General features: G+C 39.8%; 3 protein-coding genes across 8 annotated transcripts in view; 2 read left to right on the forward strand and 1 right to left on the reverse strand.

The window, feature by feature from the left end:
- The first annotated feature begins 1,070 nt into the window (after window positions 1–1,070).
- On the forward strand, window positions 1,071–3,727 carry LOC135336188 (uncharacterized). Of its 4 annotated transcripts, XM_064531934.1 has the most exons (11): window positions 1,071–1,121; window positions 1,208–1,513; window positions 1,599–1,753; window positions 1,844–2,002; window positions 2,066–2,194; window positions 2,243–2,353; window positions 2,405–2,626; window positions 2,682–2,792; window positions 2,844–2,969; window positions 3,016–3,139; window positions 3,312–3,723. In XM_064531934.1, the coding sequence occupies exons 3-11, from the start codon at window positions 1,659–1,661 to the stop codon at window positions 3,525–3,527; spliced, it is 1,293 nt and encodes a 430-aa protein (XP_064388004.1). In that variant the 5' UTR covers window positions 1,071–1,121; window positions 1,208–1,513; window positions 1,599–1,658; the 3' UTR covers window positions 3,528–3,723. The 4 variants fall into 4 exon arrangements, with proteins under 4 accessions (XP_064388004.1, XP_064387996.1, XP_064387987.1 ...); XM_064531926.1 differs by having other exon boundaries at window positions 2,066–2,353; window positions 2,853–2,969; window positions 3,312–3,727; XM_064531917.1 differs by having other exon boundaries at window positions 2,066–2,353; window positions 3,312–3,724.
- An 841-nt stretch (window positions 3,728–4,568) lies between these two features.
- Window positions 4,569–20,562, forward strand: part of LOC135334732 (uncharacterized) — a 40,347-nt gene continuing 24,353 nt past the window's right edge. For 2 of the 3 annotated variants that reach the window (XM_064530031.1, XM_064530017.1), the window contains exons 1-32: window positions 4,569–4,738; window positions 5,133–5,290; window positions 5,932–6,029; window positions 6,318–6,404; window positions 6,566–6,654; window positions 6,927–7,085; window positions 10,183–10,307; window positions 10,673–10,748; window positions 11,202–11,377; window positions 11,621–11,731; window positions 12,021–12,090; window positions 12,275–12,376; window positions 12,568–12,627; window positions 12,803–12,879; window positions 13,499–13,583; window positions 13,671–13,701; window positions 13,802–13,852; window positions 14,133–14,247; window positions 14,490–14,577; window positions 14,734–14,808; window positions 14,979–15,074; window positions 15,228–15,276; window positions 15,542–15,635; window positions 15,928–16,059; window positions 16,377–16,507; window positions 16,604–16,710; window positions 16,905–17,023; window positions 17,146–17,223; window positions 17,430–17,565; window positions 17,764–17,862; window positions 18,181–18,284; window positions 18,613–18,772. In XM_064530031.1, the coding sequence (XP_064386101.1) occupies window positions 4,625–4,738; window positions 5,133–5,290; window positions 5,932–6,029; window positions 6,318–6,404; window positions 6,566–6,654; window positions 6,927–7,085; window positions 10,183–10,307; window positions 10,673–10,748; window positions 11,202–11,377; window positions 11,621–11,731; window positions 12,021–12,090; window positions 12,275–12,376; window positions 12,568–12,627; window positions 12,803–12,879; window positions 13,499–13,583; window positions 13,671–13,701; window positions 13,802–13,852; window positions 14,133–14,247; window positions 14,490–14,577; window positions 14,734–14,808; window positions 14,979–15,074; window positions 15,228–15,276; window positions 15,542–15,635; window positions 15,928–16,059; window positions 16,377–16,507; window positions 16,604–16,710; window positions 16,905–17,023; window positions 17,146–17,223; window positions 17,430–17,565; window positions 17,764–17,862; window positions 18,181–18,284; window positions 18,613–18,772 (3,252 nt within the window). In that variant the 5' untranslated portion in view covers window positions 4,569–4,624. Of the gene's footprint in view, window positions 4,739–5,132; window positions 5,291–5,931; window positions 6,030–6,317; window positions 6,405–6,565; window positions 6,655–6,926; window positions 7,086–10,182; window positions 10,308–10,672; window positions 10,749–11,201; window positions 11,378–11,620; window positions 11,732–12,020; window positions 12,091–12,274; window positions 12,377–12,567; window positions 12,628–12,802; window positions 12,880–13,498; window positions 13,584–13,670; window positions 13,702–13,801; window positions 13,853–14,132; window positions 14,248–14,489; window positions 14,578–14,733; window positions 14,809–14,978; window positions 15,075–15,227; window positions 15,277–15,541; window positions 15,636–15,927; window positions 16,060–16,376; window positions 16,508–16,603; window positions 16,711–16,904; window positions 17,024–17,145; window positions 17,224–17,429; window positions 17,566–17,763; window positions 17,863–18,180; window positions 18,285–18,612; window positions 18,773–19,034; window positions 19,191–20,562 lie in introns of those variants that run through there. The other variant, XM_064530024.1, reaches the window with a different exon arrangement.
- LOC135336533 (uncharacterized) lies at window positions 7,473–9,852 on the reverse strand. The gene is made up of 2 exons (XM_064532382.1): window positions 8,946–9,852; window positions 7,473–7,919 (listed from the first exon to the last, which is right to left on the reverse strand). The coding sequence occupies exons 1-2, from the start codon at window positions 9,778–9,780 to the stop codon at window positions 7,681–7,683; spliced, it is 1,074 nt and encodes a 357-aa protein (XP_064388452.1). The 5' UTR covers window positions 9,781–9,852; the 3' UTR covers window positions 7,473–7,680.

Here is a 20,562-nt window from a genome sequence, read left to right on the forward strand (position 1 = left end):
AAAGTATTTAGTGCGACAGTGCATTCAGTGCAGCTGTAGTATACTGTACGTTAACACACTCCATGTTGCAGGGCCAAGAACATCAAGAACACTGCTCTGGTGAACAAAGATGTCTCCCAGAAAGCTCTCCTCTCAGCCTACCAGAAAGAGATACACAAGCTCAAGGAGCAGTTGGAGCAGAGGTCAGCCACACAACTCAATTGTTTAAAACAAGTAACCAGCCAAACCAACTGTTGAGAGATTTCGGGAATTTCTGGGAGATGCATTCAAGATTGCTCATATCCTTGATGGGTCACCATAATTACACTGAACTAGAACTAAAATGCCTTCTGTCATACAATTTTTGGTTTGTTAAGCAATTATATCATGTTTCACCTCAAATATAGACCACAAATTATCTTCTTGATTCAAAGCATATAAGTACAAGTGCAAACAACGTTTATTGGGGAAGAGTAGGGTTGGTATAGTCTTTGCATGGCTCCAACTAGTTAATTGGGGGTGGGGCTCAATCTTGTCCAGCGTTATAAATGGTTAAATAGAGCTAGGGGATCCAGCGTTATTAACCTGCATGTGTTAATTTCGATCTATAAGAATGATTCATTTGAATGAGGCCTTCGAACTTTTCTTTCCTCTATATATATTGGAACCATGCTGTCCATGCAGCACCGAAACGCATGGTGTAGACTCTATACAGATGAGCCCTGCCCACCAAAAGTCTGCGTATTGCTGTCGGTATTATAGTTAGTGAACAAACTATTTGAGTGTTTGTCGATTCAATGAGACGTATAGAACTATTAACTATGAGGTCGTGTATCTATTTTCCTGCCCTCCATAATTATTGCTTGGCAATATAAATACGGCCTATAATACTTAGATTGGTGTGCATGCATATGCTATAGTAACTGTATCCCAGCATGAATTGATGGTATGCACTGAATTACTTATCCATATGTGGGAGGGAGTCAACCCTCAATTAAATGCATGGGTAATCCAGCTATATGTATGTTATAATTATTACTAGATCTAGCTAAGTGTTTCAGTATAGATCTATATCAGTATCATTTACAGCAAATGCTTCTAAATGGCAAGCCCTCGAAGCAATGTCAGCAATGATTATAAAGGTTGGTGTAAGATACATGCATGGCTTATAGATCTATTATGTAAACTCAGTATACAATGTTATCTCATGCAATATTAATATCCACAGAAGAGGCACATGATATACAGCATAAACATAGGCCTTTGCTGAAGGATCTGGTGAAGGAACTTGACTCTGTTGTTGACTGGCAACTGCTTATGATCAATGGAAGCAGAGAAGTTTGAAAATGATAAAATAGAGAAAAATTTCCCGAACGATATTGATTGACAAAAACAGGAGGCCTTTGACAAGTGGTTGAGGAGGAAACCTGATGCTTGTTGGAAGGATGTTATTGTTGCTCTGTATAAAATTAAAGAGGATACTCTAGCATTTCGTCTTGCTAAAAAGTACCCCTGCCACTGGAAAGATCCAAGGGTATAGCATGACTTTATAATAGCTATACTTATAGTATGTATAATAGGTCCTTGTTTTTATCACATAAACTATAATATAATTATAGGGATCTGTAAATGGGAGCTTTTTATGCACCTCTTATGATGCTCTCATTACCGCCAAGAAGATGGATGAAATTCATCGAAAATTTCTTCCTCAACTTGCTCCTGGACTAGATTACTACATATTTGAAGATAAATCAGTAGAACTAATGAATGAAAGGTAAAATTAATGGTATTGCACTTTTTCTGTGTGGTCAACTACCCCCTCCAACCCCTATCCCAACACACAAACACAAACACACACACACAGATCAGCAGCAGAAAGGACAACTCGATTCTCACGTATCTTACTGAACGTTCCTTTCAAAGTTGGGCTTGAAGCAAGACCAGGAGAACTACTTCCCGCTAATTCAACTAACCAGAAGTGGATCGAGTCTAAATCGGTTCGAAAAGCAGCATTCAACACCCAGTAAGATGTAAAGGCATGAACTTCGTGTATTATTTTACTTTTTATACTCACACACACACACAGATCAGTAGTAGAAAGGACAACTCGATTCTCACGTGTCAAGGTTCCTTGTTCCAAAGGTCTGGAAGATTTCTTTAAGAGCGTTGAAGATAGTGGCATTAAAGGTGCCTTCAAAGTTGGGCTTGAAGCAAGGTATAACATAAGTACCATTGTAATGATGCATATGTTCCAAGATTATAGGTTTGGAAATATGTACTGGAAACTGAAACCGGGAGAACTACTTCCCGCTAATTCAACTAACCAGAAGTGGATCGAGTCTAAATTGGTTCGAAAAGCAGCATTCAACACCCAGTAAGATGTAAAGGCATGAACTTCGTGTATTATTTTACTTTTTATACTCAGAGTGGAAGAAGCTGATGTTGGGCAACTGTTTGTTGGGAGAGAGCAGCTCGGGAAAGAGGTCACTAAAATATCTGTGACGTTCAACGTGGAAGGTCAAGATGAAGGGAGATATTCGGCTGCCATTGCTGCATATGAAGATGGTGACATGTTTTGCCTGGATGCTGTGTACAGAAAACAACCCCTTGAAAACAGAGCAAGATTAAGTATTGCTCTACCAGGACGGTAGCTAAATCACATTATAGCACTCATAGATTCTCATTTCTCCTTCCTAACATAGAAAGTATGACTTGAGGATATCTGATTGTTCTGAGTGCATCTTGTTGTCTGAGCACCAAAACAGTATACCCTATCAGATGGCCCTAACCATTACTAATGCATTGTGCAGACTGTGAGTTGCATGTTCATGAAAAAAATGACAATTTAATAAAATGTTCCACAGTCCTGATAGAAAACTTTGTGTCATTCTCCATGGATCATTACCAAATGATGATGTGAGCTCCTCTTGGAAGGTTGAGTACATTCGACAGCGTGTGCAAAGGCAGTACAAATGGAATCCTGACAAAAAGTATATGCCTGTATTATTTGTATGTATTGTACGATCAATTATGTAGGTGGATTCTGGTCCGGTATAATGTTGACGTCTTTGAATATGATACTAATCAGGATCTTGTCAACACTGCCACAGTGAATGAAAAACAGAACATTAAGTTTGACTACTCAAGAAACGAAGTCGAAGTATGTTGAGAATGTATGTGCACTTAGTACTAAATGTAGCGTTAATTGCTTGACAAGCAATGTACAAGTACTTTGTATATGCATGTACATGCAAAAAAGGATACAATAGCCGACCACAGTATAATTATAACCATAACCGTGCCATACTATTAGTATAATAATTTCCCGGCAGCTTTGGGGTCAAAAGATATACCCAAGAAATGTCAGTGACACTCACCCCTCAAAAGACAAGTACTACTACATGGAAGGGATTGAGGGAGTGCGACTGCCTGGGGGGGAACTCAGGGAGCCATACAATTGGACCACTGAGAAACTGTTGAAAGATTTCGAGGAGTTTCTGGGAGATGCATTCAAGATTGCTCACATCCTCGATGGGTCACCATACTGAATTGTGCTAAGAGCATTGTTTTATACTGTTTTAGCTGTAGTATTATGCACCATTAATAACGTTTATTCACATAGCCATAGCCTTGTCCCCAACCTATATATAGCGCTCCATTAGACAAATTAAACGTCGGCCTGTTAACGAGGCTATATATTATAATAATATTATAATTATAACTCTGTGCATAACGTTGCTGAGAGTTATTTGTATCGTATATGAAGCTAATTTATAGTTCACTTATGTCGACGAAAACTTGTCTTTCTGCATGTCTGAGACACTTTTGATATGCATGCTGTATAGTGTAGGGAGTGGCCTGGGTGACTAGTTTGTTGGATTAGGGTTAGTGCTAGCCTCGAGACCAGGCCGATTAAAATGGATTCGAGGCTAGGTTAGTGCATGTCAACCGTTTTTGTCACAATAAGCACAATAGCGCTGCGAGGTTGTTTTCCTTGCGCTTTATACGTATGATTAGTAATCCCTGAGGGCTTCTAAATCCTATAAGCATTTGTTCTAACATGTTTTAGCTCTGGCGATTGTAGCATAATTGATTCTTTTTGGAGACAAAACTATAACATCAATGTTATACTCATCCATCAGCTATAATTATACTACTAAGAATACCACTCTACTATGTTTAATAATTACCGTGTCAACGTTACGTTAAGCGGAGTACATCTGTGCTTATTAATTTTGACATCATGCAAATATAAACAATTGCGACTTTTGCATCCACAAAAGATGTGTTGTTGACAGTTTGCGCTTGTTTGTATTTTCAGTTTGAGCAAAACGGTATATCCTAATTTTAAACATGATAATGCAATACTCTCATAATAAATTATTGTTCTCGTGGGAAATATTTGAGGGAAGATAAAAATTAAATTTACAAGGAAAAAATGTCAATCACGTCTTGTCATGGTAGCCATTGGTAGGACGTGTAGACAGGTAAACACTATACAGACCCTACTACGGTTGTTGATCAATTAGTGGAGTGTTGGCATAACATAAACCTCAAGAGGTTTTGCACAGAGCGAGCCCCGCCCCCCCAAACAATTTTGGGGGCGGGGCTGCTTGCAATTTTATACATGTAGCTAGCTAGAACCATGGCGGTGAGATCCTCTTCTGGTCGGAAGGATGCTGCTAAAGGGGACAACTTTAGAGTGGCTGTTAGAGTGAGGCCGCTCATAGCTAGAGAGATCAAGAGCAATACGGGAGAGGTGAGTTTCTTGCTAGTGAGCTGAGAGACAAACAACTCAGTGCCATTTCAATAAATTCTGTAGTGCATATCTGGCTACATGTAGAGTAACAGGCTGCCCTTAGCATATATATACTGCTCCAGCTATCTACTGTGCTGGAAAATGTTGACTATAGTTGTATGGTAAGATAGTGGGAAAGAGTGGGCGGATAGTAGGGAAGAAAGGGGAGACAGTGGGCGGGGAGATATTGGAAAGAAAGGGGAGAGGGCTGCAGATGGTAGGGAAGAGAGGGGGATAGTGAGCAAGAAAGAGGTAGAGTGTCTAACCAGTTGTTATAGCCATATTATAGTTAATTGTTGGCCATTGTATACGTACATAATGCCACCACTAAGTATCACTTTCCCTCCCCATGCAGTGTGTCCTAGTGAGCCCTGAGGGAAATGCAGTGACTGTTAATAAGCCAGAGTCGAGAAGGAGACAGTCACAAATTGGAATCGATGATTTCGGAGAGCTAGTTCGATCGGACACGAACAACACTCACAATTTCTTCTACGATATCGTCTTCTCCCCAAAGTGAGTAATTGGCTTTACTACTTGAGTGGAGTTAATGCTATAAAAACAGTGCCAGAGGCGTAGCCAGGGGGGTGCTAGGGGTGCTTGAGCACCCCCAATCAGCCCGAGTCAAGTATACAAATCACCACAGAGAAATGTATCTGATTATCCAGCTGAGCACCCTTCTCTTCCAGATGCTGCAGTTAGGCTGTTAGCTAGCTAGTATAGGCAAGGAAAACGATTCAGTCTCTAAACTGTGAGCTATTCTCTATAAACTAGTTCTCTTTTGTGATTGTGGCCAGCTAGATTTAGCCACGCCGCGCCCAACTTGGCAGATAAGTTAATTATGATGTCATTAATAATAGGTGTGGCTTCCGGTCAACTAAATTTCTTTATGACATCACCCCTTTCTCCAAAATCCTCGTTACGCCCCTGAGTGCACTTAGTTCAACTTATTAAGCTTCTTAGTTTATAGGCACGGAGTGAACTTTTAAATACAAGGCCTTTGTTGCTATGTGGTCGAGAATTTTGTCCGGCTAATGTTGTAGATAGCCATTTAGCGTACAGTTTTTATATAGAAATGTACATGCATGCAGTCAATTACGTTAACATCTATCTCAGAATTTCCCTTATCAGTTGTGTATTTTATTTTCTCTTCCCAGTTCAACACAAGACCAGATATTTGGTGTGTGTGCTATGGAGATTGTTGAGAGTGTTCTACAAGGTTACAATGGCAGCCTGATCGCTAGTGGACAAACAGGTTAGTAGCGGAGGCCATGTGTGTGGATCACTAGCCATTGCTATGGCAAGCAAACAAATATACACGTTTAATATTCATTGAGAGCATTTGACTATCAATAATGTAGACAGAAATGATATTCATTAGAAGCAGTTATTTCTGGAATGTACACACAATTAGGATGAAATCAGTTCAACCCAACCAATTTCATTTTGTTTTTGAGCTCGAGTTTAGGCTCATTGACTTCTGGTTCTAATCTTGCAAGTATATAATTATAACCTGTTTTTCTCCACTCATGCACTCACACAGGATCTGGTAAGACCTTCACCATAGAGGGAGGTCATGAGGAGATGACTAGAGGCATCATCCCAAGAGCTACTGAACTCATCTTTAAGCGTATCCACAAGTAAACCTATTAAGCTTGTCTGTTAGTAGAAGTATAATTAGTATAACTGCATGCATACAGGCCATCTTTTGTGCAGTATAATTACATCGCAAATGTATATTAATAAGCTATAAAATATATATATAGCGATTAATCTTAACACTGAGTACAGACATTGAGAACTATCCCAGTAAAAAGGACAGGTTTCTAGTGAGGACTTCGTATATGGAGATCTACAATGAGAAGCTGTTGGACCTCATGGTATACACGTCTGTTTGTGATTATGTCACTACATATACGATTTTACTTATACAGCTATTCTTTGCATGTACGCATGTGCCTGCATGGTTGCTTTCTCGAGCCATTATTATTATTACTGTACAAGCATATACACATGAAATGAGCTCGATAAAGCAGGCACATACATCTGAGTACGATTACCGCCAGTACTAAAATACGCCTGAGTCTCGTTTTAAACATCAGTCAAACATAATTATCGCCAAAAGGTTTTAATTCATCCACCCTCTCTACAGGCTCCCAGTCGTGACAATCTTCGTATTCGTGAGGATGGAGTGGGCGGAGTTTTTGTGGAGAACCTATCAGAGCACGTTGTGAGGAACACGGCTGGTATCATGTCACTACTGAGGGAGGGGGCTAGACTCCGGACCACCGCTACTACCAAGATGAACAAGGTGAAACCTCCACTGTATAAGACTGCACTATAATTATCGTATGAGTTATATCAGCCACGTTTTTCGAGTGCGAATTGCTTAATTAACTCACAATCGAAAAAAATCACAAAGAGTGAGCATGCGCATGCAATCTCCAATGGAAATTCTAAATGCAACCAACAGTTGCAATTGAGTCGCATTCGAAACCTTATTATGGGATTAGTGCCGGGATTCACGGAGTAACAGCGATGGCAAGGCCTTCCAATTATTGAGGCAAAGCGATTATCAGTGCTATTAATCCTATGAACGACTGCGAGTAATCGTATTATGAGATCGGCAATTTTCATTAGCCGTGTGGAGATATACCAAACATTCCCCTTACTTTGAGAATAATACAAATTTCTGTACAATAATAGTGTATCATAATATTTAATTCCAATTCAGTAGAAATTTGCGTACAAATAATGTTTACGTGTAGTATACTAACGTCTTAATGTGTCTCAAAAGTATCCATACTGTATGTAGTACACATGTGCAGTATATAGCTAGCTATAATGAGTGGTTGATACATACACATATACAAAACTGAATATTTATAATTATTACTAGCTATCAACTATACACTACATTTCTTTTTTAAATAATCGGAAATAAAGCTCAAAATGATAATACTCACCATATATATGAACAACGCTATGATAATACACGTCCAAACGAATACTATAGCGAACACGTAAAGGTTGGCAAGAATTATGAATATACCAGCTCCAAATACGAATTGAGACCACTCAATAGACAGCGCTTGGATATCTATGCTCAAGAAAAATAAGAGCCCCTTTCCATCAAACTGGACCCCTGCACAAAGGAAGAATGCAACAACAAGCGTAGTGTAGGCGAAGCATATAAGGACAACAAATGGACTCTTAAAGGGAAGGAGAATTTTTATACACACGTTCACTTTGTGCAAATCATAACATTTTTCATCTAATGAATTAAAACCTTCGTCTTCTTTCGTGTCTTCTTTTTTTATTATTGCTAAAACAAATCCCATAAGTGCGGGAAACTCCTGAAGCCAATATTTTGTCACCACGAAATAAGTAAAATAGCCAAATAATGGTAGGAAGCTCATCACAATCATCATGTACCACAGTCGTGGGCTAACATACACACCGACATCGTCTACACTTGTTCCGCTAGTCTGATTAAATACACCACCCATTTCATCAGTGCTTCTAATTACTGTTCCGCTGGTCGGATTGACCCCAGGGCGATTTTGATGATCGTAACGAATGCGGCTTGAAATTATCACAAACATTAAAACTTGGGATATCATTTGAAATATGACGTGGACAAGGAAAAAATAAGAGTAACCAATAACTGTTGCTTTATAGTTTTTAGAATTCTGAACCGTTGCTTTATAGTTTTGAAATTTTTTGTCTTTAAAGTGTTTTTTGAGTCTCATTATAGCAGCTATAACCATGTACAGTCGTATTAGAAAAACAGTTGCAATAAATATCATTGAATCCACTGCTAGTAGAACAAGTCCGATAATAGTAGTAGCCATGGTATCTACGTTTCCATCAGATAGGCTAACCTCAAAAAAGTTGCATATCAAAAGTGGAAACAAAATAATCTCAGTGATAAGTAGTCTAAAGAGATCAAAGGGGTGATTCTCTTTTTTTGGTTTCGTTTTCTGGCAACTTCTGTAAAATACAACAAAACTATCGATGATCACTAGCCCTGTGGAGATTATGGAAAGGACTAGATGGATAATATTGAATAATTCATTATTTCCTGCTGCAAAAATAGCGATAGAAAAGCTCAAATTTAGTAATGCGAAAATTAGCTGTAAAATCACCCAAACCATTCGAAGTGCATTACCTAGTAGTGAGAACAAGATGTTTTTCACTTCCTTACGTCCTTCACGAGAGGCTTCTTTCAACTTTGTATCTGAAATGAACTGATTTTTATGGAAAAGGTTTCCGATCTTAATCGTGCATGAACAATCATATGCTAAACAGCAACAATTCATACATTTCTCAAAACAGGAGTCCACCTCCACCTCAACATTACATTCGACTTCTTCTGAATCTTCTACTCTCGCTTCGATTGCTAGCGGTTGTTCTCTAACTGCTGCATGACCAACTCCTAAGGGGACACTAGTAACAGCAATCTCTTCAAATACAGTTATTTCTCTACGAATCCTGCGCACTGTACACTGCGCTTGAGTAGCTGGGCCCAAACCTGCTGTGTTATTCTGTGGTACAGATATGTGACCTTGCACCATTTGAACTGATTCTTTCCTAGCAGTAAAAGCAAATGCGTTTGCGCTAGGTGCACTAGGATTGTGAGGTTGTTTTACATTGTGTTGTGGAGCTGAGTAGGCTATAGGAGGAGCTTGCTGCGAATGTGAGTGATGATAAGGTACCATTTTCTGACTATTTTCAAAGGATGGGTTAGTCGCATGTGGCAAATTGTTACTTTTGATACAAGCATCTCTGTCATAGTTACTCTTGTATGGAAATGATGGTTGCATGCAGCTTACTTGTTGTGTTTGGGCGGGTACCGCTTGGTTGGGTGGTCGTAGTGACTGTTTCCGGGGTGGTACTGGTGGTTGTTGTGGAACAGCATGGCCGCCTGGTCTCGGTGAACAGTCTTCCGAATTCGTCGAATACTGCACCTCATTGTAATACGGTGAAGGATTATCGTAAGCCATTGCTCTTGGTTCAAAACTTGATAACTGTAGAAATGTCCTTCAATAAAATTTAATGAGACACACTTATTTTTATATTTTCGTGGTTTTTCACAGCTTTTATTGGTACCTGATACGAATTGAAAGCTAATTTTCTTACCATGCACTTATTGTTTGTGTTGTGATATTTTACAAAGTTGTCAGTTGGGATGTAGTTTGTTTGTCAGAAGCTACGTAAACCTTCACAACGGATACACCTGTTGTTTCATCACTTGTTTGCATCAACTGTTAAATTTCTAATTACCTCACACAAATAACATGCAATTTGTGAATGGTCAATCGGTAGTTACTATAGCTTTTCTTGGTTGCTCTATATAATTATTATTGTTCACAGTTCACAACTATTTATTTTTCTTATTATTGCAGGAGAGCAGTCGTAGTCATGCGGTATTCACGATCATAGTGGAGCATGCAGAGCACCAGGCCGACTCCGGGGGTAGCGTCGTCACTATCGGGAAACTAAGACTGGTCGATCTAGCCGGATCAGAGAGGTATGTGTGAGGAGGGGGGAGGGGGGTTGACAAGCATTATAGCACCTTAGCTGTACAAGATTACTGTTTTATTACTCTAACCGATTACCCACTATAACAATTTGCTGTTGTTCTATTAATCACCACAAACCCACCACTTTATGTTTCCATGGAAATATTTTTGGGTATTTTGTAGCTTGGTCATTCACCTACACATTGGTATCAGCACCATTTCTTAGAATCGATTTTTATATTTAAGTACAGCTACTCACACATTTGTGGTAATCTACTCTCTAAGCTGGATGCACTGTATGTAGCTGTGGTGTACGCCAGCTAGGAGTAAGATTCATCTATACTAACACTCAATCAATTAATGCCATCACAAGGTTGGACATAGATGCTCAGAGCAAGCAGCAAGAAGAAACTAAGAATATCAACGTCTCACTCCACACATTCGGGAAGGTGAGCGAGCATGCATGCAGTTTGTAGGAGGTACTAGCTATACCGTACTACTAGAATGTTTTGCGAGCATCACATATTTGCAAATTTTGCGAGGGTTGATCAATTCGCAACAATAAAATCCGCAAAACCTATAAATACACACGATCCTTGCCAGAACGCAATAGTTATATTGAAAAGGGTCAATTTTTTGCTGATTTGGCTCATTCGCAAAAGTTGTTCACCCACAAAATATTCTAGTAATACGGTATAGCTTTCTGCTGTAACTGGAGTTATTTGCATCCATTAATGCGGTATCCCCACACTAATTTTAAGTATATACCTCCCACACACACACACACATCCCCCGTGCCACCCCACACCCACACCCCACACACCTCTTAATTTCCCTGGTCCCACTCCCCCCACACCCTCACACTTCTCCCGGCCCCCACCTCCATTCACACACCCTCACAGGTTGTTACTGCCCTCACGACTCCCGGTGTTAAGTATGTCCCGTACAGAGACTCTAAACTCACACGAATACTGCAAGACTGCCTCGGGGGTAACTGTAAAACAACGCTCATTGCCACGGTAACTGCATCTTCGTCGTGCTATACGGAGTCTATGAACACACTCAAATTTGCAAAGAGGTGTGTGCATGCATGGCCTTCCTATTTCTTCGTGTGTGGTACAAATAATTATGTGTCTATATCCCCATCACTTTGTTACCTGTGATTATACATAGATTCCACTATACAGTAGATCATCTCTACAATTAAATGTCGATTCCACGCTCATTTTAGCAATGATAAACTTTTAAAGTAGTTAGTGCGACATGTAGTGTATTGCAGCTGTAGTATACTGTACGTTAACACACTTCATGTTAATTTCAGGGCCAAGAACATCAAGAACACTGCTCTGGTGAACAAAGATGTCTCCCAGAAAGCTCTCCTCTCAGCCTACCAGAAAGAGATACACAAGCTCAAGGAGCAGTTGGAACAGAGGTCAGCCACACAACTCAATTGTTTAGACAAGTAACCAGCCAAACCATTTTTGCTTACACGCATGCACGTACTGGGGTGTGCCCACACTGGTGGGTGGTGGTAGATGTACGAGACAAAAATCACCACCTCTTAGGCTAAGTTCACCACATGAAAGAGGCGTATGCATGTGCGTATTGAATCGAAAATCCTGAGCACATATCTGCCTGTCATTTAAAACAACACTGCTATGCTTTCCCCACCCCTCCATTTCAATAATAATAGTAACTGCATGATAATCAATGGCCCACAGAGGTGATGGTTCTGGACGATTGGAGATTGAGAAACTGGAGAAAGAAAAGATTGAAGCTGAAAAAGAGAAGGTATACGTATAATTATATATGTTTAATCACAGTAGTTTAAGTGCATGTGACCCCTCATGCAATTTTGAGAGCGCTCTAGTACATGTAGCTCCTCTAGTTAATGCATAATAATACTCATTGCATATGACGTTGTAGCAAGAAATATTTTTAGAGCTGATTCAGAATTTTATTCACTGTTTCTTAGGAGGAGGTGTTGTCACAGTTACGAGCCCACCAGAGACGAGTATCCGAGGCCGAGAGTGATAGGGAGAAACTGTTACAAAAAGTCTCCCATCTTGAGGAAATGGTGAAAACGACCGAAAGCAATTGCTAGTTTAATATAGGCCTTTTAAAGAGCTACCTTTAGTTTTGTAATTGGATATGAAGTTGTCGACCACATAGATATACCAAAAAGCTCAAAACACTTTGCAAGAATGATTTATTTTAAGGCTTAAAAATACATTGTGTTGTTTAGATACCCACTCACTATACATGCAGGTACTGTACAGTGGTGAGGAGGTCACTGAAACATCAGAGTTTAAACAAGCTCTGCAAAAGGTTGGCCAGATCATTATACAGTATAGCGGGTTATATTCGGGAATGTATTAAATTGAGGTGGTGCCTATGGTAGAAATTTTCGTATATTGAGCATTATACAAAAATTAAAACTACGAAATTATTTTACCGCATAGATTCAACGTTACTATAAGTGTGTTTTTACATTAAACTCCAGGAGCATGCTCGACTCAAAAGGGAAACAGAGTCGACCATGGAACAGAGACTGAGGGAACTGGAAGATGAGAAGATAAGGTTAGTGATTCTAGCTATAGGTCACTACTTAATTATAGGCCACTGTGTGTGTACACAGGGAATGTGTTAAGCATTGCGAGGTAGTGCCTTTGTATTATTATTCGTGTGAGGTGATGATATAAAAAGAAGGAACTGGGTGGCTTGACTGACATACAAGCATCGCTAGCTGTGTAGGATAAAATACATACGTGTTTGTATTGAGATAGATATGTATGTACTGGGAATGCATGTGCTTGTTTTAGAATAGTGTTTACACAGAGGGAATGTGTTTGGTAGTGTTTGGTAACAATTGTTGGAACAAAACATATAATAGAGACAGATTGCTGGTAAGTTCGTACAGTTCGCGATACATCTGTTAAAAGGACATAGGTTTGAAAAGTACCACGAATTTGAGTGATTTGCTAAAGTGTTCTGTGAAGTGACAAGTAGACGAAGTAGCGCATTCCAAATTAAGCTTTATTTTACTATATACGGTTGAAATAGAAGTGACGGGTAGTACGTATTGTAGTGAGACACACTGTGTACAAGCGTTGGAAATTATTGAATGAGTTTTTCTACCTGAAGCGTTCTGGAGAATTGTGTTTGGTAATAATTGTGGTATTTTCGCTTGACCTCACAGATTACAGACTGAGAGAGAAGAGATTCAGAAACAAAAAGAATACTTTGCCAAAATGAGGACAGAGTTTCAACCAGACGGAGGGAAGGTGAGAATAAAGTGCAATTGTAAGAGTTAATGATTATAACACAAGATCTGTATCTGGTTTTACTTGCATGAAATTATTCACATGCAGGATGAAACTGATGGTGAAGCAAGTACTGAAGGTACACATACAATGTATTATATTAGTTGATGGATGATGTGACTGTACTGTAGTATACGGTTCCATTTTAATTTATGATCTGTGTTCTTGTTTTGCATCAGTTCCTACCAGACCTGTCAGAAGGATTAACAGTGCAACCAAACCAATAACACGTAAGCCAATTAATATCCCTGCTATAAATTATACCCTGCGTGTTGTCACTTTATTTGGTGTATCCCAAATTGGCTTCACTCCACTATTGCAATAGCAGGAGTATACCTGGCCCACTGGTCGGTAGTGATCGATACTATATAGGGCCTAAGCCTAGTTTCTTAAGCAAATTTGTCTGATTGAGTATTGGAAATAGCCACCACCTCAAAAAGTCTGCATGGGCACACATTATCGTCTATGTGAATGTCATTAAATACGGAATCTTCCCTCTCATGCATGCAGCGCCCAGTTCCCTGTCCACCCGCCCTCCTCCCTCTGGTGCACATATTCCCCCGTCCCTCCTCTCCACTGTACCACGAAGGTTCGCCAGTGCCGATGTGCTCTCCGCCTCTGGAAGGTACGTCAGTTACGTAGTGACGTTAACAAATCAACCCACCTTGTATTGCATGGGTCCTGATTGGAAACTTAGAAACTTAACGCTTGTGAGAGGGTTAGAGTATACTACTTTGTGATGGGTATCGTTGTGGGAAAAGTCATAGAGAGTTGGTGCTTCTTGATAGGTACACAATATATCGCAGTTAGCTTTTATTCTGGGGTGGCCGTTAGTAGCAATTTACTATACTTTCTCCTGCTCAACAGCTTTCGTGCGGGTATGCCAGGGCAGGGATGGGCCCACTCTACACGACCACATCTCCACACACCACCCAACCAGCAGACTATTCATCTGGTGAGTGATCCTGTAACTTTGAGTGGTCCTATATAGCTTTTGATTCTATAGTGGCCAATATTGTTTACTGTACAATTGTATAGCTCTGTATATCAAGTTAGGAGGACGTATAATTATCTAAGTTTGTTTTGATTGACAGAACTTCTTTATTCACAGGATAATAGTTCTACTGAGGCTTTGAGAGATTACGCATCAGCCCTGGCCCATCCCACCTCCGGCATCCCCTGTCAGGTGACCCACCCATACAAACACACACTGCAGTCATTTGACTGACTCCAAGAACTTTCCCAAACTATAATTATAATTATAGAGATGTGTTTTATGAGAACACTGTTCGTTTGCACACACACATTCTTTGTAAGCACCAACAATAATGTTTTTTGCACTTTTTACGGATACAGGAGCTCCACTCTGGTGTGCGCATCTTCACTGGCTCTGAGTGTGTGAAGTGGTTCCTCAAGAACATGGTGGGCGTCACCACTGTACAAGCCGCTCAGGTGAAGGGGGGGTGGTAATAATTTAGAAGGGGAGGGGTTACAGTGGAACCACTTTATAAAACAGACACATTGTATAGCTAACAAGTGTTGGTCATTGTATAGAGAGATGGCCTTTTATACACTTTAGTGACAGTGCATGTGTTCCCCATACAGGACGTGGGACAGAGATTGATGGACCTCAATGTGTTCATGGAGATACAAGGTATGCAATTAGCAGGCACCTTAAGTAGTGAGAGAGAAAGTTTCAAGTCAAGATAGTCTAAAATTAATATAGAATCCAGTATTTAGGTGTTGTGTATATTTGGAGAACAAGCATCTGGCCGTTGTGGTCTACGTAGCTTCTATTTGGGACTTGGTTGCCTTCATGGCCTTTTTTCTTATAGCCAAGGATTAAATTTTAATGAATACTCAATCCACTTTTAATTAGGAGGCTTGTAATTTACCCCACCTACCCACTCTCTCCACAGGCCGGAAACAATTTGTTGTGTCGGACTCTGTCTACTACCAGTTCAGTGCGGCCAGACTAACAGGACCACCTCGGAGTGCCCCCACACTAACCAGGTACAGGAGCGGGGGTTAAGGGGGAAGGGGAGAGTTAGGGCAGCAACTGTACTTACAGTGGAACAACGATGATAGGGAACAAAATAGAAGTGGGATATTTGTACACAAACTGTTCACTTGGGACCTGTCCTTTAATTGCAGTTGGTCTTTTTCATAGTATAGCCACTATAAGATGGCCGGTTCCACTGTACTCAAACTGACTGTACATGTATAGTACAAACGATACCCTAATGACCTCTATAATTATTGTACTACATACCTGCTTAATATTCGTAATGCTTGCTCTATGCAGACCTCACTCAATGGCTGGGGGTATCAATTACCCCTCCCACCCACCCCCCTCAAGGGGGTCACTAGGCAGTCTCACTGGGAAATCCTCCTTCCCACAGCGGGCAACTCTACACAGCACCAGTGGATTGTCAAGGTGAAAAAGTGCATGCTACAATGATAGCCTGGTGATTTCTCCTAACCTATTATTAGCTATATAATTTTGTGATGGGATAACTAGAGATAAGAATGTCCAATTACAAAACTAGTATAAGATGCTTTTAGCAGCTCTTTGAAAGGCTATCAATGGTTACATGCCGATTTATTTTCAGACCCTAATTTATACTCCCCAAGAGTTCAACTATAACTTTAGAGTGACTTTTTTTAAAAATGATCGAGCTTTTTTGGCGGCTACATTGTGATAGTTTAGTTGTGTCAATGTTATTACTAACCCCCGTGCCCCTCCTACTCCAGCCAATGGGATTCTCAGTCCACGGCCTCGCTGGCTACCTCGGTGGCCTCCCTCGATATCGGAGGAGATCTGTTAGAACACTTTGGACTGTCTGAACACTTTCCCACTGAGCTACACGTCTCCGCCCTCTATGGTAAATGGGAGGGAGTACTATAGCGATTGCTTTCAGACCATGAAATTAATATTTTAACCCGGCTATTTTCCTCTCCCTCTCTCACTCACTCCACAGGTGATCGCTCTAGACTGAAGGTGTTAGTGAAAGAGCTAAGTGTGGATTGTTTAGATACTGCCGGCCACACCCCCCTCATGTACGCTGCCATTGGGAAACAAGCGAAGGTGAAATGTACATGCATACATCCATTGCATGTGGTATTTTCTGAATCCAATTAAGATTTCTGTTTGCTATAGCAGTTTCAGTGTAGTTGCTGATTGCTATTTCTTAATTTTCCGCATAATTTATAATAATTATATGTGCTCATGATAATATTTATTATCGAAGCTATTTATAATAATTATGAATACTTTTGCAGTGTTGTCTCCAGCTGATTCGACTAGGTGCTGGCGTGAACGCTGCCAATCAAACTGGCCAGACGGCATTGCTATTGGCCACTGCCCTGGATTATGAGGACATCATAAAGCTACTCCTAAAGTAAGTTACTTGAACTTAGTCCCAGCAGCCCATGTACGTACGTTGATTTCCTTAGATAAGCTTCACATGATTTCATTATTACCTTTCCAATTAATAATAATTGTGTTCTCTTGTTTCCATAGAAACGGTGCACTGACCCATTTCGTTGAAGAGTCTGGACAGACTGTGTTCCATCTAACAGCCAAGAGCTCTAACCCAAAGTGAGAATAACTATACACGTGCTAGTATAGGAGTGAAGAGGTTAATTGTCATGTGTTTGGCCTTATTGTAAGCTATGATTCCTGACTGACTACATGTTAGTAACACTAATACCGCATACACACACACACACACACACACACACACACACACACACACACAACCTCCCCTCAATCCACCCTCACGCCCCCTCACTCCATCCACTCAGATGTTTGGAGTATCTGTGTAAGTACTCCACCGAGAATCATGGTATCAGTGATAGGGACCATCACTATCGCACTCCCCTACACATGGCAGTCATCACCGATCACCCCGGCAATGTGCAGAAACTACTAGACGCTAAGGTGTGAATCAAATGCTTATCTCCACATAATTAGAGTCCTAGAATTTATTTTTCAAGTACGCAGCTACTTCCCCCGCACCTGTATTTATTTCTCCATGTACTCCATATTTTTCTCTCTTTGATTAATTGTTTGCACATAACAAGTTGCTACATTATTAAACCTCTCCCACACACACACACATACATGCACATGCTGCAGGCTGATCTGGGTATCAGTGATGTTGATGGTAGAACTGCTCTTCACTATTCAGTGCTGCAAAGGAAACTATCCTGTGCCCATGTCATCGTGGACACTGTGGTAAGCTATAATAGCAGTACCCCTCTCTCTCTCTATGTTATTGTCTGTTTTTAAATGGGGGGGTAGATGTGTGTACGTGTACAAGTCAGTGCATAGCTTTGGATCTTCACATTGAACGCCCTAGAGTTAAGTCTTAACGTTTATAAGAGAGCAACCTATAGGAGCTCCAGAAAACAACTTAAAATTGAACGATCGATCTAAGTAGAATTAAGTTATGTGTATAATTATGTGACCCCTCATGGTATGCTATAATAAACTATACATGTACTTCATTTCGTATCTATTGATAGTCACTTTCCCCCTCCCCATCCTATGTAGCCTAACGATGTGAACCTGGTGGACACAGTTGGATGGAGTGCACTACACGTAGCCTGTAATGATAACAATCTTGAGTTTGTCTCACTCCTAGCAGCCAGTCCAGGGTGAGTGTCTATACTGTACATTCAATGCTTTGTCCTGAAACCACTTCACACATGCACACTATTAATCATTGCACTTTGTTTACCAGGGTATAAAGTTTTGCCTTTTCGTTGATTAAGTATGTACCGTAATATCGCGTGCATGCATGCGCTAGAAAGGAGTTAAAATCCGGGAAATTCTTTCCAATGGTCTTTTTGCAAAAGTTTATACCCTCGAAAATAGCTACATGTATCCTATGCTGTTTACTTGACCGCAAATACCATTGTTTAAACATACATAATAATTATCGATTGCTACTATTGTGCATGCACATTAATTGTCTTTCTATAGTTGTGATCTCAACCTCAAGGACAAGGAGGGATGCACTCCACTGCACATTGCTGTCAAGAGGAACTGCCCTCAGGCCATTAAGATACTGGTTGCCAATGGTGCCAACACTAGCTTCAAGGACAACTCTGGCAAGACTGCTCTACAGCATAGCATGAAAAAGGTATGCCTAAAACAGACCTATATATACAAGATAGGCTTTGACACAAATAATTGGTGAACCTTTATAGACTGATTACACAGTAAAAACACTTATGTTATATGAGATGCATCATCGTATTTTAGTGTCATTTTAAGAGTCATTTTTACATTAAATTTCGCGTTTCATTTATGTTACTGTAACGAATGTGTTTTTACTGTGTAGTACATACATACACACATCTGTGACGGCTGGTGTAGTAATAATAATTCCCTCTTCTCTGTAGGGCCTAACTGAGTGTATCCAGGTGCTAAGCTCAAGTGTGTCCAGTTGAGAACAGTAGACTATTCTATTTCATATTTTGTACATACCTTTACAGAAATGCATTTTTTTACACATTCAAAGAAGTGTCAACCTGTATTTAATTAGATTTTATAGAGTTTATCTGTTTGTTTGGGCGTTATGCTTGATCAGCAAGTTTACCTTGCGGTCTTGCACATGTGCATTGTGTGCAAGTAACTGTAGTGTGATTGACAAATTCCCTGAATGGACCAGCTATAAGCATTACCGCTTACATGTATTACTGTGCTCTACAAAATTGAGTGCATGTATTTGTAATAGTGTAACCTTACATAATTATTGTAACAACAGTTTATGCTACCTTTCAATATGCACAATGTTTTATAATTATATTATACACAATTGCAACGTATGGTTACCATCTGCTATAGACCCAATAGCTAGAGTTGCTATACCCCAATTAACCTTTTACCATGCTGCACGCTTCGATTCACTATAAAGGCCTACGTAACTGCATGTTATAATAAGCCATCTATAATTATTATTTGCTTGAAAATTAAATAATACTATTGCATAATTATAGAGCCAAATAATTAATTTTTGAAGCATATAATTTTCGCGGATTGACCTGAAACCTCGAAAAATGTGAGACCTCTCTACTAATAGGGGGGGTATTGTCATTTGAATCTCTATAATAAGGTGACATATTTTCACAGGTATAATTATTTGTTTGCGATTTCACTGTTTAGCTCATTTTTGCTGGCATTAATTTCTGCTAAAGTTGTGACATTAATCTTATTCATAGCGTTTCACAAATTAATCTTTGAGTACACATTTTTGCGATTTTACTCTCATTCGCAGAAATAGCAGAAACTAATACCAGCAATAAAATCCGGAAAAGAGCAATCCGGGTACATGTATGTGTAGGTTTATGCTTACCTTGCAAATGAACAGCAATGTTTTTACACTCTTGATCTATAGAGTGTACTAATTATTGGTTGCAATCTGTTATGTAACTACACACATCCAAGTCGTTATTGAATAATTATGACCCATCAGGTGATTGAGTTGTACCCTTTACCACGCACTTTCACTAAGGGCTCAGGCAGTGACGTATAGGAAGCAATCTCTCTATGGGGGCTCTAGTTTTTTGAAAAAGTACGGCTATCTACATAGTGCAGCTTAATAATTAAGTCATCTCAGCCTCGAAAGATGGAGCCCAAGTTCAGTTGCTATATATACCAAGCATGGGTAGACAGCATTGCTGTGTAATAGTGACGTGGCTGCTTGCTTACTGTCTGACTATTGTGCTTGTCCTTTGCAATTTTTATAGCGTTTATACTTCTAAGGCAGGCTGCTCTGCACCTTACATTGTCCCAACCTTTTGTTTTAAGTTTATGCTATATCTTGCAATAATAATTATATGCACAATGTTTACAAACTGCTTTTGTTTCTACATAATGTATAATGGTGGTTATCTATACACATTAGGGTATCTTCAGTTTGTACCTTTT

The sequence above is a fragment of the Halichondria panicea genome, chromosome 1 (assembly GCF_963675165.1).
Source record: "Halichondria panicea chromosome 1, odHalPani1.1, whole genome shotgun sequence".
Lineage (NCBI taxonomy): Eukaryota > Metazoa > Porifera > Demospongiae > Suberitida > Halichondriidae > Halichondria > Halichondria panicea.